We start from the raw sequence: 15,872 nt of genomic DNA, 5'->3' as shown, positions 1-15,872 counted from the left end.
GCCAAAGTGCAACAGGACTATTGACTATATATAGAGAACTGGACAGAGCAGTGAAATGAAGTCAGTTCAGTCTCTGTTTGGAGCCAGACGACAGTGCAAGTCACGTTTCTATGGGAACCACTGTTGCCAATTATGAGTAAGCTTTTAAGAGTCCACAGCGCTTTCACGGAAGGGTCGACCTTTCTTTTGGTCCAAGTTATTTTGGGACCAGGTCCAGTTCTTGATATGCTAAACAAAGACTGAGCCTGTGATGAGCCATTAGCAGATTAAAAAATTACAGTCCAGTTTATTTTTTTCAAGTTGAATTCAATAAAGAATCCTAAATCAAGTCATCCCTTCCTATTTTGTGATTTATTCTGTTTAATCTGTAAAAGTATTTTTCTTTTTAAGAAATGTTTTCTCTCAGCTAAAATGTTTAAAGTGTGCTTAAAATCAATTTTTATATCCCCTTTTAATATAAATCAAGAATAATGAATAAAAAAGCAGGAACATTACCACGTTATTACATTTTACTTCAACATTCTGCTCTACACAGGTTGCAATGCCTTCAGTTGACCACTAGGTGTCCTCATTCTTTTTTTCTCAGACTACTCAAGTTTTAACGCTCGTTTTTACGTTTTGTAGTAATTTTTCTTTAAAGTAAAACATACTTAACCAGATTTATTGTTATTTTTTTCCTATAAAATGTCATTTTCAGAGAATAAAATATTATAAATGTCCTCTCACATCTTTATGCTGCAAATCTTTATACCTGTAGGACATGGAAATTTAAGATTTGTTTTCTTTTTGTAATATATGTATATATATATATATATATATATATACATACATACATTTCATTTGCTTTAAATGTGATAGAATTTTTTTAAATATTTGTGTCAATACAAATGTTCTGTCATGTAAAGTCTGATAGCAGACGCAGCACCAACAGTCAAGCATGAGGGTCGAAACGTAATGATTTGGGTTTTTCTAAAGACAAGATATCAGACATCAGCTAATGATGGACAGCTGACAATCTTTTGGAAAAAAAAATATAAATTGGAAAAATTTAATTATCATTCCTGTTTTGAACAAATACTGAGAAGATCTTATTCATGATCCCGACATCTCTGACAACCTGAAACTTGTTTTCTCTGTGATAGTTTGGAAGTTGCTCAAAATATGACTTTCTGTGTTGAATAGTTTCTAATATGTTTGCATTTGCAGCCGTTTCTTCTCAAGAAATCTCTGAAGCGCCTGGGGAACTTCTTCAGATTTCTCCAAGGACACCAGCAGCGAGATTTAGATCAAGAAAAACGTTCTGAACGGTGAAAGCGGCTCTGAATGTTTCACTGTGCAGTCCATGGTGAAACACGAGCTGCAGAAGGCAAGCAGCCCCCATGAGTAACCAATAACATTTTAGAAATGTCAGTCTAGGAATGAATAGTGAATAAAGCTGATTTTTTTAATATTTAAATGTATTTCATTAATAAATTATCCTCTTTCAGTCCTTAATCGAGGATTTATAAAAATAATAAACTGGCATTAAAGAAAACATTATTTGTTTCTGTTTTCCTCCAACAATTTCTGGGGTCGTTTAAGTACATCTTAGGTTTATCATTAAAGAGCAAACATGTCATGTGCTTTTTTAGATTCCACTAAGAAATGAACATTTCAGAAGTTTGACCAACAAATAAACCTCATTTGTTCAAAAACAGACGTGACAACAGATTGTTTTTTTTTCTAAGTATTTTGTTTTCTATGCCAATTTTTGTGATTCAAACTCATTTAGTGACTAAAACAATGAATTAAATTGCATTTAGGAAATAAATGTCCAATTTTATTTGGGAGCTCCTGTGTTTTATTTTCACTGTACTGCAACATCGTTTCTTTCTTTACAGTGTACATTTAAATAGTAACATGACAGAAAACATAACTATAAGTTATCAAAAAACGTATGTGATGATGTAAACAGGATAAGTGTAAGAACTTTAGGTTTGGGGATGGATGAGATTTCACATGCAATTGCACATTTTCATCACAAGGGGGCTAAGGTGGATGTTGTCATAGCAACAAGGGCCCAGGCCATGACAACTACAAATATATTGATGAATGAACTTCAATTGTTAATGTTATGGGAAAAAAACCACGTGACCTTACTGAAAGTTAAACACAGCTAATGCAGTTTTCTAAATTAAGAACATACAAAGAAGGAGAAAAAAATCAATTAAAATTTAATATCTTTAAAAATGGCATTAAAAGCCAAAAAAAATGTGTAAGAAATAAATGTTTGAATAATCTGAGAACAATCTTTTCTAGAGAGATCAAAATCAGAATTGGTGATAGAACAGATAGACGTGTGGCCAATCTAGTAGAAAGAAGTCCCCACAACACAAAAAAAGAGAAAAATTGGTTCAAGTGGTTCTGATTTACCAAATACGGTAAGTCAATGACTGAATATAAATACTACAGTAGACACAACATTATGATACTTTTCCCCAAAACGCACACGTGCATCCACAGTGAACTCTAGCATTTATTAAGTAAAACACAAATAATATTTATATTAAGATGCAAAATAATTGAAAGTACTTTTCCTTCTGTGTCTGTCAAATACAAAATTTTATGATTACTTTTTCTACTAAATGAAATCTGAAGTGTTTTTGTGCACTTGCTTGTAATAAATAAGCTTTGTAAGGATTTAAAAATGTACTTTAAACACTTATCAACATGACTTTAAAAAAATGTAAATAAAGATACATAATGGTCTTACATACAAACATAAATGTGCTTTTTATTTAATGATAAACATTCATTTGTTTCCACTTTCTACATGAATTCTCCTTTTTAGCATTTTTTGATTCGTTTTATTTTGAAAGGTACAATAACAAGCTGTGCCGACTTCCTGAAAACGTTTCAACCTAAAGAGTTTGACAGAAAAGTGAAGCATCTGCTGCTGCTGTTCTTAAGAATGAGGTTTAGAAAATCAAACATGCATTTTTATTTTTAGTAAAACTCTGTTACTTAAACTAGTCACAAAAACACGAAGAAACGAGTCAAACTCAATTATAACATATTAAGGTTTTTTACACAATAACACAAAGAAAAACACTGCAAACCATAAACATGCATGTTAGATAATTTTTGAAAGAAATTAAACCAAAGTTATTAAATAGAAATAAACTCCATGGCTCTGGGAGGTCACCTGACCCCTACAGGGGGGTTGTGGGTAAAACAGCTCAAAGCTGAATTCTTTCCATCTCCTGCATATTACTGGTGTCGAGTTTCGGGATTTTCTGATCTGATGGAGTGAAAGAAGAAAAGAAAAGCTGAATGCTCTGAATTTTAAGGTGGAAGTAAAGAAAGAGAAAGTCGTCGTACGAAAGTGTTCCTGGATTTGGTGGAGGATCCTCGTGTCTCGATCGCCTTCCACCATGTTTACGGCAAACCCTCTTTTGCCGAAGCGACCCGAGCGGCCGATCCGGTGAAGGTAGGTGTCGTGGTCGGCGTTCCCCTCCATGTCCACCGGAAGGTCAAAGTTGACCACGATGGACACCTGCTCCACGTCGATTCCTGCATCCAAACAAACGGTTTGAACAGCGACTTGTGGAATTTCAGGTGGTTTTTGAGGCGTTCTCAGCTTTACCTCTGGAGCAAACGTTGGTGGTCACCAACACCTTCTCCTTCCCATTCCTGAAGCGTTCGATGACAGCAGCTCTCTGCTCCACTGTCAAATCTCCACTCAGCAGCGCCACCTGGTGGCCTTCTTGCTTTAGGATTGCAGACAGCCAAGAGGCAGTGGCTCGAGTCTGGAGACAAAAAAACATGTCTCAGCTCGTTTCAGGGATTTTCTTAAGACAGGAGGTGTTGAAGCTGAAGACGCCGTCTGCAACAATCATCAGGACTGAACAGGCATCACTGCCTCAAAGTTCTGCCAGTTAACTGCACATGCACTAAACTCTCATCTGTTCCTAGTGTCTAGTTCAGGTTCTGGAGAAGAGAAGATGGTATCTTCACATTGACTGCAGTCAAATGAGCCGCCGTTCACATTTCTGTGGTCAAATCAGCATCACTGGATTTTTTATGAGTTTCATCCAATACTTACGGTAGCAGGACTGAGAACGCTGGAAAATCTCCACCAGACTCCACGGAGCTTCTTGATGTGACCACGGAAATGTGAACGGCGGCAGCACTTCCTCATCTGAGCCGACATCCAGATCAGAACCATACGGCTGGACATTACCAATATTGTTTGACATTTTTATGTAGCAGTGGTGAAGATTTACTCTAGCGAGACACAGAGCTATCATAATCAGAGGGGGGGGGGGCTGCTCAGCTCAGCTCAAAAGGCCACGCCCCCTCAGAGGAGAATTTGTAAACAGAGGCTTCAGATCAACATAAAAATCAGCTTTTTAAGACATTTAGGTAATAGGATTTCAATTAAGAACTTCATAATCATAATTAAAACACTACAGGGAATATTTTTTCAAATTAAAAAAAATTGTCATAGGGGGACTTTTACATGACTGGCGGGCCACACTTCCTCAAATAGTATGACCCGCACAAAGAAGGGGAGACCCTCACTTTCTTTTTAGCAGCTACATCTGAGACTTTGCTGGTCCTGATATCTGCAGACAGAGTGAAATGACTCTATGGTTGATGGTGGATCAAAAACCCAAATGTGGTTAAAGAAAAGACATTTGATGCTGAAGGTGAACAAGACAAAGATGATGACTGTGGTTTTCAGGAGATGCAGCCACAAGTCTATTTCCATCATGGCAGCAGAAGTGGGAGTGTTACCTGGACAACAGGGTTGCTATTTTCAAGAATGGACAAAGCAGATGAAGAAGTCTAACGTTTGCAGCTAGGTGGTAGACGTCTGCTGTACGTCCGTTCACATTTGCAGTCACTCGTTGGGCAGCAGCATCAGAAGAAGCAACGTTTGCTTCCCAACTGTCCTGCTAACTGTTGGCCTGTTGCATCTGTGCAGGTGTACAATCAGGAATGAAAAAAACAAAACAGCAGTTCTGTAATGTGTTGTTCAGCTACTGTGCGGGAATCTGCCCTTTGTTTGTGTTGCTTAGCAACAGCCAAGTCAAATTAGGCAGATTTCAAACCATTTGTGTTGGTGGGATACATAGCAGAAACATGTCCAACATCATCCTCTTTGTATCGCCGTGTGAAAAGTGCTGGTAGATCTGGTCCACGAGGTCAAAAAACACAGCAGAACGCAATTGTAACAGCTTCATCAACAGGTTGTCGCCACGGCGATACAACAGCACTCCTACTTCACCTCTCATTACTATTCAAAATGATATGCCTGGCCGTCAAGTCATCCAAAAGCTCATGGATGGAAATATTCCCTACAATGACAGTTGATGCTCCTGCTTATCCATGTGGGGGGAATCCGTCATCTTCATAGTGAAGGTTCTACAGCAAGCCTGTTGTATCATTTTTAGGAACCTTCTACTCTCTGGCTAATAAGGTTTTCTGCTGAACGACTGATAAGTTTGAATTAGCTCAAGTTTTACTGACAATATGGCATTTATTTTGGTCTGAAATAAGAGCTTTACACGCTCGCCATCTTCTGAATGAAGAGCTAATCCAGGAGAATTTTCTGAATAATGAGTTTATACATGTGGGAGAAGGAGAGTTTCTGATTATGTTCTAAAGAAAATTCGGAGAATTTCACATCAAATCCAAATGTCCTCGTCGTCGTTGCCTTTACCACAAAGCTTAGAGAAAAAAAACTCTCAGAACAGTTTTACAAAACATGTTTTGAAGGGCTTATATCATGAAAAATCCACTTTTTGAGCTTATAAGTGTATTATACTGTTCATTCCTCACTATAAAACAACCCCAAAGTGGTATTTTGATCCATTCATGCATTTCTGAGTAATTCTCTAAAAACCTGCGCTCTGAGTTCCAGCCCCTCCGAACCCATGAAAAAGAGCAGGTTTTCACGAGCTGATGTCACAAAGTGAGAACAGTTCCTTCCAGGAAGAGTCTCCTCTGCCAGCACCGCCCCCAATCCAACACATACAGACACTTCCTGAACAAAGCTAGCGGTAATCAGCTAGCTGTCTGTGCCATTTGCGTTGTGATCCAGTGTAGCAATAGCTAAATAGCCAAAAAAGGCTCCTATAATTTAAAGTTTCAACTTGGTGTGGTGGTATATGCCACTGAACATTCTGGTGAGGAATCTGCCCAAATGGTGCAAGCAGACGGGTGATATAGGTTAGACGTTACAGAAAAGGAGCAGACTATTTCCTGGTGGAAAAGGTGAGCGAAAAATTAGAAGAACTGATTTGAACATGGATTATTGAGCAAAGACGAAAATGTCCACGAGTCTCTAGGAAAATGATCCGCATTAAAGAAAAAAGGATTTTTGATAAAGAGATTGATAATTCTTCAAAGGAAAAAGAAACGTTCACAGCCAGCGCTAATCAGAACATAATACAATGTTCCCATCACTTCACTAAATCTTGAAATGTTCATCTGCTGCAGTTTTCTGCATTTCTTATTAGCCATCACCATTCTGTCTGTGCCACAGTTTCGGGATAAACACCCTTTATCTTAGGATAAACACATCTACTTATGGCAGATACACAATATGCACATCCACGTTTGACAAAAATGTGGATGTTTGTTCTTGTGGGCCAAACGCAGAGACGCTGCAGAGGTCGCCTCTAGGATGATGTCATGAAATGGGCAGCACCCAAAAAGAGTGAAAGGCGGAGCCTCTGAGATCGTGTCGTCTCACTTCTGGATAGGAAAACAATTCACAGAAATAACTCATATTTCATAAATAATTTGTTGTTGTGTGCCATAGGTAATATGTGATCATAAATATGGATTTAGTTTACTCTGAATAATTTAGGAAAATCGTGATATAACCCCTGAAGTCATTTAGCAAGTGGAGTCGTTCATCTTTTTAGCTCACATTCACATCATTCAGTAGGTTTGACATTAAGGTTCATCAGCTAATGCGCAGCATCAATACTACTGTCCTTCAGTTTGTGATTCCATATTTTTCTGCCAGATTTTTTCTACAAAAATCAGTAGTATCATCTTCCTGCGATCCGTGTTGCAGCTCAAACCTGTCATATTCAGGATATGAGACATTGGTGATATGGTGGGAATACTGATGTGTACGTGAACACAGTGTCAAAGAAGTGTTGTTGCGTGACTGAAGCCCTCTTCCAGTATCGAGTGCAGTAAGTCGGTAAGAGTCCAGTCCTATGCAGGGGGCCTTGAAAGTGGCAGCTAACGGTTGAAAATTCACTGCCTATGAGTGAAGTGGTTTCCGCCTTCTTTTTGATGACAAAAAAAAGTTTTATTTTGCATCTCACTGCAAATGAACTGTTTATGATATAATAATACATTTACGTTAATTTTGAGAAATATTCTGATCCTCTTGGCAATTTGTTTTCATGCTCCTACAGGGTTTTTCCTTCACCACCACCTTATTTTAAAATAAGGTGGTGGTGGCGTTTCATCTCAGCCTCAGATTTGTATACCTTAACTTTTGCTCTACCGAGCAAATGTCAGGAGGAATATTTGCATAAGTAAAGGACAAATTAGTATCATTTCATTTCATGTTTATTTCTCTATTTTCTTCTAAGTGGTTCTTTGTAAATAACACCTCATGGAAACCAACAGATCCATGGACATTTACTGAAAATGGGATTGTACAACAAACATCGACTCATTACTACTCAGGTACTCATTTGCACAGTAAACAGCATGTAGCAGAGCATTTGACTTGCCAATGTCATCTTATAAAACCTTTTCAGAGACTCTTGATGGTCAAAAACCTCTTGGTTAGGACCATCAATTGCAACTTTACAACAGACATTCAGTTTAATGTGACAACACGCCACCTGTCAGGTTTTTCCTCTTCCCTTTTTCTTAAAAAAAAAAAAAAAATCTTATTTTACCATATTTTCAATGCCACTTGACTAACATGACTCAAGTTGGAATAAAGATTTATCTATTTACGTATAGCTAGATGTACAATGTACACGGTTCTAGAAGTAACGACACTCACTAGGGGTGTAACGGATCACAAAACTTACGGTTGTGTCACGGTTCAGATCACTTTTCAGATCAGTAAAAAGTGAGAAAAAAAAATAGTTAAAAACAAGAACATAAAAGCCAAACATTACTTTAATCTTTAAGAAAACATCTAAAATACTTTGCAGCCCAAATCTACACTCCCATCTTTGAACTTTGAACATGAACAAAAATGTAAAAACATCTGGTTTCTGGTTACATTTACATGTCTGGAGACCAAATCTACATAAAGTGACATGAAAGAATGCTGAATATGCAATTTTGAGGACTTTGCGGGATTTGTTGCACACCCTGCAACTTTTTATTTTCACTGCAACTTTACCAATCAAACAGTCATGGATGATGATGCAGCTTCGTGACCGTTTCTCTTCTGACTCCTTACCGGGAGCCGTGCTCGCTTTTATTTTCTCTCTGACTTTTTTCTCTTCGCGTGAAGGGTCACCAAACGGGGTGGCGGCGATGTGCTGCTCGTACAGTTGCATGGGGCGGAGTTAAAGTGCTGCGCGCAAACATGCATGCAGTGGAGTGAAGAGTGCAGAGCTGTCCGTCATATTGCACGGCGCACAGCTGCTGCACAACACGAGTATGAGAGAAAGGTGCAGAGAGACTCTGGAAATTTTGAACCTTTCTACTTTCTGTGGAGAACACAGAAATCTGAGGATTAATCTAATTATGCTGTTTTTTTAAGTTTATAATTTTTCACTGGAAAACGTCATTTTATTCAAAGAAATGTTTAAATCAACACACAAATATTTGTGTTATGAGCAGCAAGGACCAAAAGTTCATTTTGTGTTTCACAGTTGTAGTCAAGTTAAATGAAAGCACAACAACATTGTATATGGTGATGATGAAGTATAAATGGTAAACTGTGGAATGAGATATGTCAACATATAATATGGCAAAATAAGTAATAAGAAGTTTGTGGTCAATATTTTTTGGATTGATAAGGAAAAGGTTTCCTACTATTTTTATGTGCTAAATTTGAGCATTCTTGTGTTTTTTTTTCTAAATTGTTTGAGATTGAAAAGAAAAGAAAAAAAAAAAAACCTTAAAGTGAAAGTAAAAGTTGGAAGTCTGTTAAATTAGGAAAACTTAATAAGGCCAGTGTTTTAGTTGTAATTTGATATTTTAATGTTCCACAATGTCATGAATTTAAATGAAAATATCCCAAAACCAGGCTTTTTACAGCAAATATTAGATTAAAAATAACTGATTAAAAATAGATCAATTAGATTAATAAGATACAGGTCACGATTAATTAATCGCACAAAAAAATTAATTGATGACAGCACTAGAATTTACATTTTTTTGGTTACATTTCTGTATAAATTTACAATATGTCATTTGACTGTAAAACTAAACTAATTACTGTATGATGTGTATTCAGTTCACCTGAACTAGATGCTTTCCTTTAAGAAAAGCATCTTGATTATCTAGCTTAGTGTTGAAAGATTAGACGTTTGGTCCACAATGAAAACAACATGACAAACATGGAAAGAGGGTTTTTTTCCAATTTGGAAAGTTTACAGCTGGATGTGGAAAGAGCAGTTGTTTGTACTTGAATGTTACAAGTAAGTTTACTTTACTAGCAATGGTCCTTCAGAGGTTCCTCCTCAAAAACTGGATAAGCAGTCATGTAAAAACAGGCTGGTGGAAATCATAGTTGACAACAGTGATAAAGTAGAAGCTAAGAACTAAATCCCCTTCTCTACTTCTTTCAAATCAGCTGAAATAATGTCCCACATGCCTTGAAAAGGAATATAAGGATCTAATTTTTAAAAATGCTCCTGGGGTAGGGAGGGCTTCTGCTCCCGGCTTTCTCCTCAGTAGCATTCTGCTCTGAAACCTTTCAGGCCGCTGTTACGGTTCCTTACCTCACAGTTTTACTTAAACTTCAGAAAACGTTCAAGGGAGAAAAACTGGACTTACGCGGCAGAAAATGATGGCCTGTGCGATGGTGAGGGTCCCGTACAGATTATAGAGAGCTTCCAACTTTTCCTCTTTGTTATTGCACAGCACATGGAACTGCTTGATGTTGTCCAGGGTCTGCTCCTCACGCTTCAGCCGGATGACGTTGGCATCAGGAATAACCCTCTCTGCAAAATCCCACAGAGAATCCTCGAAGGTGGCAGAGAACAGCAGCATCTGGCAGTCTTTTCTCAGCGCTCTGTGAAGACATTCCCAGACACCACAACGTCACCTTTAAGCTTTACAGGAAGAGCCCTGAGCCGGCAAAACAAAAACTATTATACGTTAACTAGCTATTTAACCAGCCTTACTTTTGTTTATTCATTTTTAATTTTTAGCCAAAAACAGCATAATCATGAGTAAAAGATTACTGAAAACGCTTTTAAATTCGATCAAAAGATGATCGGAGTGGGTGTTTAACGGTGCTGCATTTCTTTGATTAGTTCTTTTCCCCCAGCAGCTGTAGTTCTTTTAGTTTCAAAAAATGTTTTTCTTATGTGAAACAGATGATCAGCTTCTCCACAATCATTGGATCTGTCTTCAGACATGATCTGCTCATTGAATTAGTTTGGCTTCAGTAACTTGCTGCAGCTAAAACATAAAGCAGGAAACTCCTCCCTTAGATGAATTCTGGTTTACAGCCTTTTTTTCTCCAAACGATGAAATACATTTAATTTTGACAAAACTACAAGCTTTAGAAAGTCCAGTTGAGAAAGTTCTGCCTATGGATTAAAGGTTTTCTTCTAAAGCGACCCACCTCTGGATTCGGATGCTTTGGTCCCGGAAGCCTTGAGTGTCAATCATCACGTCGGCCTCGTCCAGCACAAACATGCTGATTTTCTTGAGGTCGATCACTTTGTACTTAGTGCACCAGTCCAGGAGTGTTCCTGGCGTTCCGATGACGATCTGCTCCTGCAACTTGACGCCTCGCTCCACTGCAGCCGTCAAGCAGAGGAACAAACATCAATGACGTCCAGGACGTTGGAGGTCAGGAGTAACAGTGCTCTTACCTCGGTTCCCTCTGATGGCATAAGCCACTTTCACATCCGGGCAGAACTGCCCCATATGCTCGATGACCTGACCGATCTGCAGGGCCAGCTCGTATGTTGGGGCGATGCAGAGGCACTGTGAGATGAAGGGAGACGCATGTTTCACAGACAATCCCACAAGGAAATTTGAAATTTATCTGAAAACTGAATTTGTATCCCAATAAAAGAGATGAGGTTCCAAAACAAACACAATCTTCAAACAATAAAATAAAATACAAAGTGGCCCTTGTTACAGGAAACACTCATGAAGCTAGCTGATCACCACTAGCTAGCTTTGTGGAGAAATTAGGTGTGTTTGAGATCCCTAGGCGCCTCGCCTGCATCGTCGGCGAGACTAAACTGCTGCTGGAGGGGGCGGAGAAAGGCGCCTGAGATGAGGGTGAACGACGATACTGTACGAGATCAAGGAGTTGGGGGTTGCCCTCAACATTCGTCTGAAAGTTAATATGCCACTTCTCCTAGTATGATTTGTGCTGTTGTGTCTTTTATATTATTTTTTAACATATCTTAGAGTAAAACAGTTAATAAAATAGCCGCGGGATTCATTGCATGTGCACTGTCCCAAATTAACGAATAAAATTAAATTAAAGTTAAGTTTTAGAGGCAACAATAACAAATATGACCACAGATTATTTGAAATCTTGTTTATTTTTTCATCAGTGATTCACTACCTTCCAGAAAAATTAAAAAATACACCGATGTCCTTCATTTAGCGCCAGTTATTTTACACCGAACTACAAGAACTGTGTGGACACAGTTTCCCACAATGCATTGTTTTGTAGTCCTCAAGGTGACATGCAGCAAGCGCAGTACCTATTGTCTGGCTGCGCTGGCTTAGGAAGGCGCCTTGAACCCGCCCCTTTCTCGCGATACTAAATGACGGCGCACATTTGACGTCAGTGCAAGAAACTAACCAACATGCACCGCAATCCAGGCGATCTGCACAGCGCCTGGGGATCTCAAACACGCCTAGTGTTTCTGCTAATCTGGGGGCGGAACAAACTCTTCCTGAAAGGGGATGTCTCATGTAGTGACATCAGCATGTGAGAACCCACTCGTTTTTGTGGGTCTGGTACTGAGAGGGCTGGTTTTTAAAGGATTACTCAGAAATGCAGAAACGCATCCAATTACCCCTTTGGGGTCTTTAAAGTTAAAAATGAACAGTTTAACCCTTCCGCTCTCTTTGGGGTCCAGTTGACTCCAACCACATATTGATATGTGATTCCTTCCATGACAAAGGTGGACAGGATTTTATGTCTGTCATGGACATTAGTGAAACTCAAAAATCAAAGATAAAAAAAAGTTCAGCGCACTGTCTTGGGGGGTCCAGATGACCCCACTTTCAATGTAAACAAACTAAGGAGAGCGGAAGGGTTACTACACCCAAAAGCGCAAAAAGTTTTTTTTTTTAAAATGGTATGGCCCCTTTAAAACCTTTAATATTTACAAAAGGAAATAATTCTGATTTCGTAAGTGAAGAATGATTCAAAATACATGAATTGATCAATGCATAACAAAACTATCACATTATTCCCTCATTCAACTGTTTTAGTTGTAATCATAATAACAATAATAAAAAAGTCCTTATTAAAACCAGAATTATAGCCTGTCTGAATCCAGATGTGGAAGTTTCAAAGCATAAATCAACAATCCAAAGCTGAAAATGAGGAGAAGAACCTGCGTCCATTTGTTGCTTGGGTCAACAATGCTGAGCATGGCCAGAGAGAAGGCTGCTGTTTTTCCTGTACCAGACTGTGACTGAGCGACCAGATTCCCAGGCCTGCAGACAAAAAAACAGAGACTGAACCCACAGCTGAGATGGAGAGCAGAGACACTTTATGCTAAACTCGGGGTGTATTCAGATTGGGAAAGTCCTTTAGTTCGGATCAAGTCCTGAAGATTGCATTTGGTCTGCACTCAAAGGCGTCTACCGGGCATTTCTGTTTCAGACTAAACCTTGTAAACAAAAACCGTGTGACTAAAGATCTCTTCAGTCATTGGCCAGCAGTTACAGGGTTGGGTCGAAGCAAAAAGAGAAAGATGGAGGTTTTATGGTGCTGCGGTTTGCCAGGATTTTAACTTATTCAAACTTTTTATTTCGCTGATGGATTTTGAGTGTCTGTCAGAAGGCCAGGTTCAAGACTTTTTACTGCTACTCTGGTACAGCGGAGGCATGCTGCATGGCGGTTACTGGTAACGCTACAGCTACAAGGTACGCCAAGTGTTTGTGACATGCTGCTTTTTGGGAAAAATGTGAGAAGCAATGTGGATAAAGTTAAAAGTTGTTTTAATGAGCCTGATTTCATCCGACCACATTTTAATGAGTTGCTGTGTCTCATCGTTGAGGTGTGATGGCATTGTCTGGAACTACAAAAGAGCTTTTAGGGTGACATCATGGCAGCTCCCTGCGTAACAAGAAGCAGAAAAAGTCAGTAAGTGTTTTTAGCTGTGATAAAATTAATGCTCAAACAAGTAATCAGTTGGACCAATTGGTTCTTTTTTTACTAACAATTAATGCTTTACATTTGCCCATGGCTCACTGATCACATTCCGAAAATGTGGCAGGCAACGATGGCCGTTTTGGTTCAGTTATTTCAGTCTCGGAGCGGATCGTATTCAGACTGAGGAATCTCAGAGTGAACCGAAGTTCAGCCTGATTGAAAACAAACCAAGGCCACCTTGAAAGATGGGTCTGAAAGCAGTTCCTGGTACTGGACCAGGTCTTGTTTGTGCGTATTCAGACTGAGATTTTGTTCCACATTATCCGGGGAAACGACCTCTGGTTTACTTAAGCAGACCAAATATGCTTTCTCCTTTGTTTTGGTCTGAAATGCTAAAGATCTGAAATTTCTGTCAAAACAGTCCAAGAATTGATTCATTTAAATATTTATAAATATTAACTGCTTACTAGAGCTACACCCCCAAGTCAGTATTGTCCTGAACTGACCAAAAGCTAAATCTAAAAAATCTGCAATACATAAAATAACAAAAAAAAGTTACTACAAACATCCATAATTTGAGCAAAAATGTTGTGTAGATGCTAAAGAAAATTGACAAAACAAAATGTTTCATACAGGTAAAACAGTTAAAATTCAAAGTAAGTGACTTCGGGGGCCGTGGTATACATGGAAACTTTATGTGAAGTAAGAAAAACTACAGAGAGGGACACATCCAGTACATTTACATATTTAGCCTCTTTTTATCTAACAGGGATGTCTGAAGTTGAATGTTTTTATTGATAGAACATAAAAGAGCAAAGTGTACCAATGAAAATTATTGTATTAAACACCATCAATGCAGAGTTTTTAATTAAAAAAGACAAAACTCCCTAATAAAGATGGTTCAATGTTCATATTTTATTCTTTTGCCCAATTTTTGGAGGCAAGCAGAGGTGAACTGAACATGTGGATCTTACTTTCGTTTATTTAAAAACACTTAAATGTGATTTTATATGTAAGTGTTTAATTTTTGTAAGTTAAGATCAATTTAATAAATCAGTTTTTAAAAGTTAGCCTTAATTGACCAGGGAAACTGTTGCATTGTGGGTAAATGCAGAACGGAAATCATTTGCTACATAGATTTACTTCGTGAAGATAAACTTGTGCAAAACTGCGCAACGTCTGTAAGTGCATAAAAAATAATGGTTTGAACTCACGGGTGGGCCAGCAGCAGGGGTAACGCGGTCTCTTGGATCTTGGACGGCCGGTTGAATCCCATGCTATAGACTCCCTTCAACAGCTCGGTTTTTCTGGTTTTAACAGACAGAAATGAGCATAAACTAAATGGAAACAGAGGAAAAACGGCGTGCCCTTCAGGGGGACTCACAATCTCAACTCCTCAAAAGTCTTGACGGAAAATAGAGGAGAGGTGGGGTCCGACTGAATCACCTCCACATGTACCCTGTCATTCTCCACCACAGTGCGCCGGAGCAGTTTATTCAACAACGACGCCTCGGCCGGGTCCACTTGGTCTATGTCATCCCATGTTTCATCAGGCTCTACGTTTCCTGTAGATACCAATGTTGATTTAATATCACCGCAAAGTGTTTTTCATTTGATCTGAAGAGAATGATTAAGTTACCATTAACGTCTCCTTGAAAGGTAGTCTTGTTACGGCCGGTTTTTTCAGAAAAGTCAAACTGTTGAAGAAAAAAAGGAGAATGTTGTTCGCGCTAGCATGATTCCGCTAAAAAAAAAGGCAGAAGCTAGCATGCTAACATTTAAACGTCGAGCTAACGTTCGTCAAACGTGACGATTCTTATTTTTATTTTTATTTTACCAACCTGAGGGACAAACTTAGACATTTCTTGAACACGGACAAAATCACGGATGACCAGGGAGAATATTCTTGTTCTAAACTAGCCAAGCAGAAAAAGTGCGCCACCTGCTAACCGAACTAATTCAACTCGTCACGCGCGGGTCAAAGCTGTGCTGCCTTCAGGAGCGTAGGAAAAGTTAACTTCAAGACTGAACCAAGCAAATAAATAAATAAAAAAGCATGTGATAAAATTGTCAAAACTTTTTATTTTAACACACGTCATACTTTTGCTTGAACATTTTTAGAGATGCTTTATTTTTAGTTTATTTCTATCGAATTTCAAATTGTTTATATAGACTTGCAAACTTATTTCTCCTACACAGTAATTTCAAAATAAAACATTTGGTTTTTTCCTGTCATCAAATTTCCAAAATGTGTGGGTTTTTTTTTTACTGTAAATGTGACTTCTACTTTGCAAGGCAAAAAGAAAAAAAAGATAGAAAAAATATGTTTTAGCATAATATTGTAATTATTTGCAGTTTC

At 38.4% G+C, this 15,872-nt stretch overlaps 1 protein-coding gene across 1 annotated transcript; it reads right to left on the bottom strand.

Moving 5' to 3' along the window:
• Positions 1-2,748: 2,748 nt before the first annotated feature.
• Positions 2,749-15,523, bottom strand: zgc:193690 (ATP-dependent RNA helicase DDX19A). The gene is made up of 11 exons (XM_024293436.2): positions 15,355-15,523; positions 15,153-15,210; positions 14,898-15,078; positions 14,728-14,820; positions 12,750-12,852; positions 11,034-11,148; positions 10,781-10,958; positions 9,985-10,222; positions 3,626-3,788; positions 3,361-3,552; positions 2,749-3,280 (listed from the first exon to the last, which is right to left on the bottom strand). Exons 1-11 carry the CDS (start codon positions 15,373-15,375, stop codon positions 3,219-3,221), a joined length of 1,404 nt encoding a protein of 467 aa, XP_024149204.1. The 5' UTR covers positions 15,376-15,523; the 3' UTR covers positions 2,749-3,218.
• Positions 15,524-15,872: the final 349 nt, after the last annotated feature.

This window comes from Oryzias melastigma, linkage group LG7, assembly GCF_002922805.2.
Source record: "Oryzias melastigma strain HK-1 linkage group LG7, ASM292280v2, whole genome shotgun sequence".
NCBI lineage: Eukaryota > Metazoa > Chordata > Actinopteri > Beloniformes > Adrianichthyidae > Oryzias > Oryzias melastigma.
Note: the sequence above shows the minus strand (reverse complement) of the source record. Positions and strands in the feature narration are given on the sequence as shown.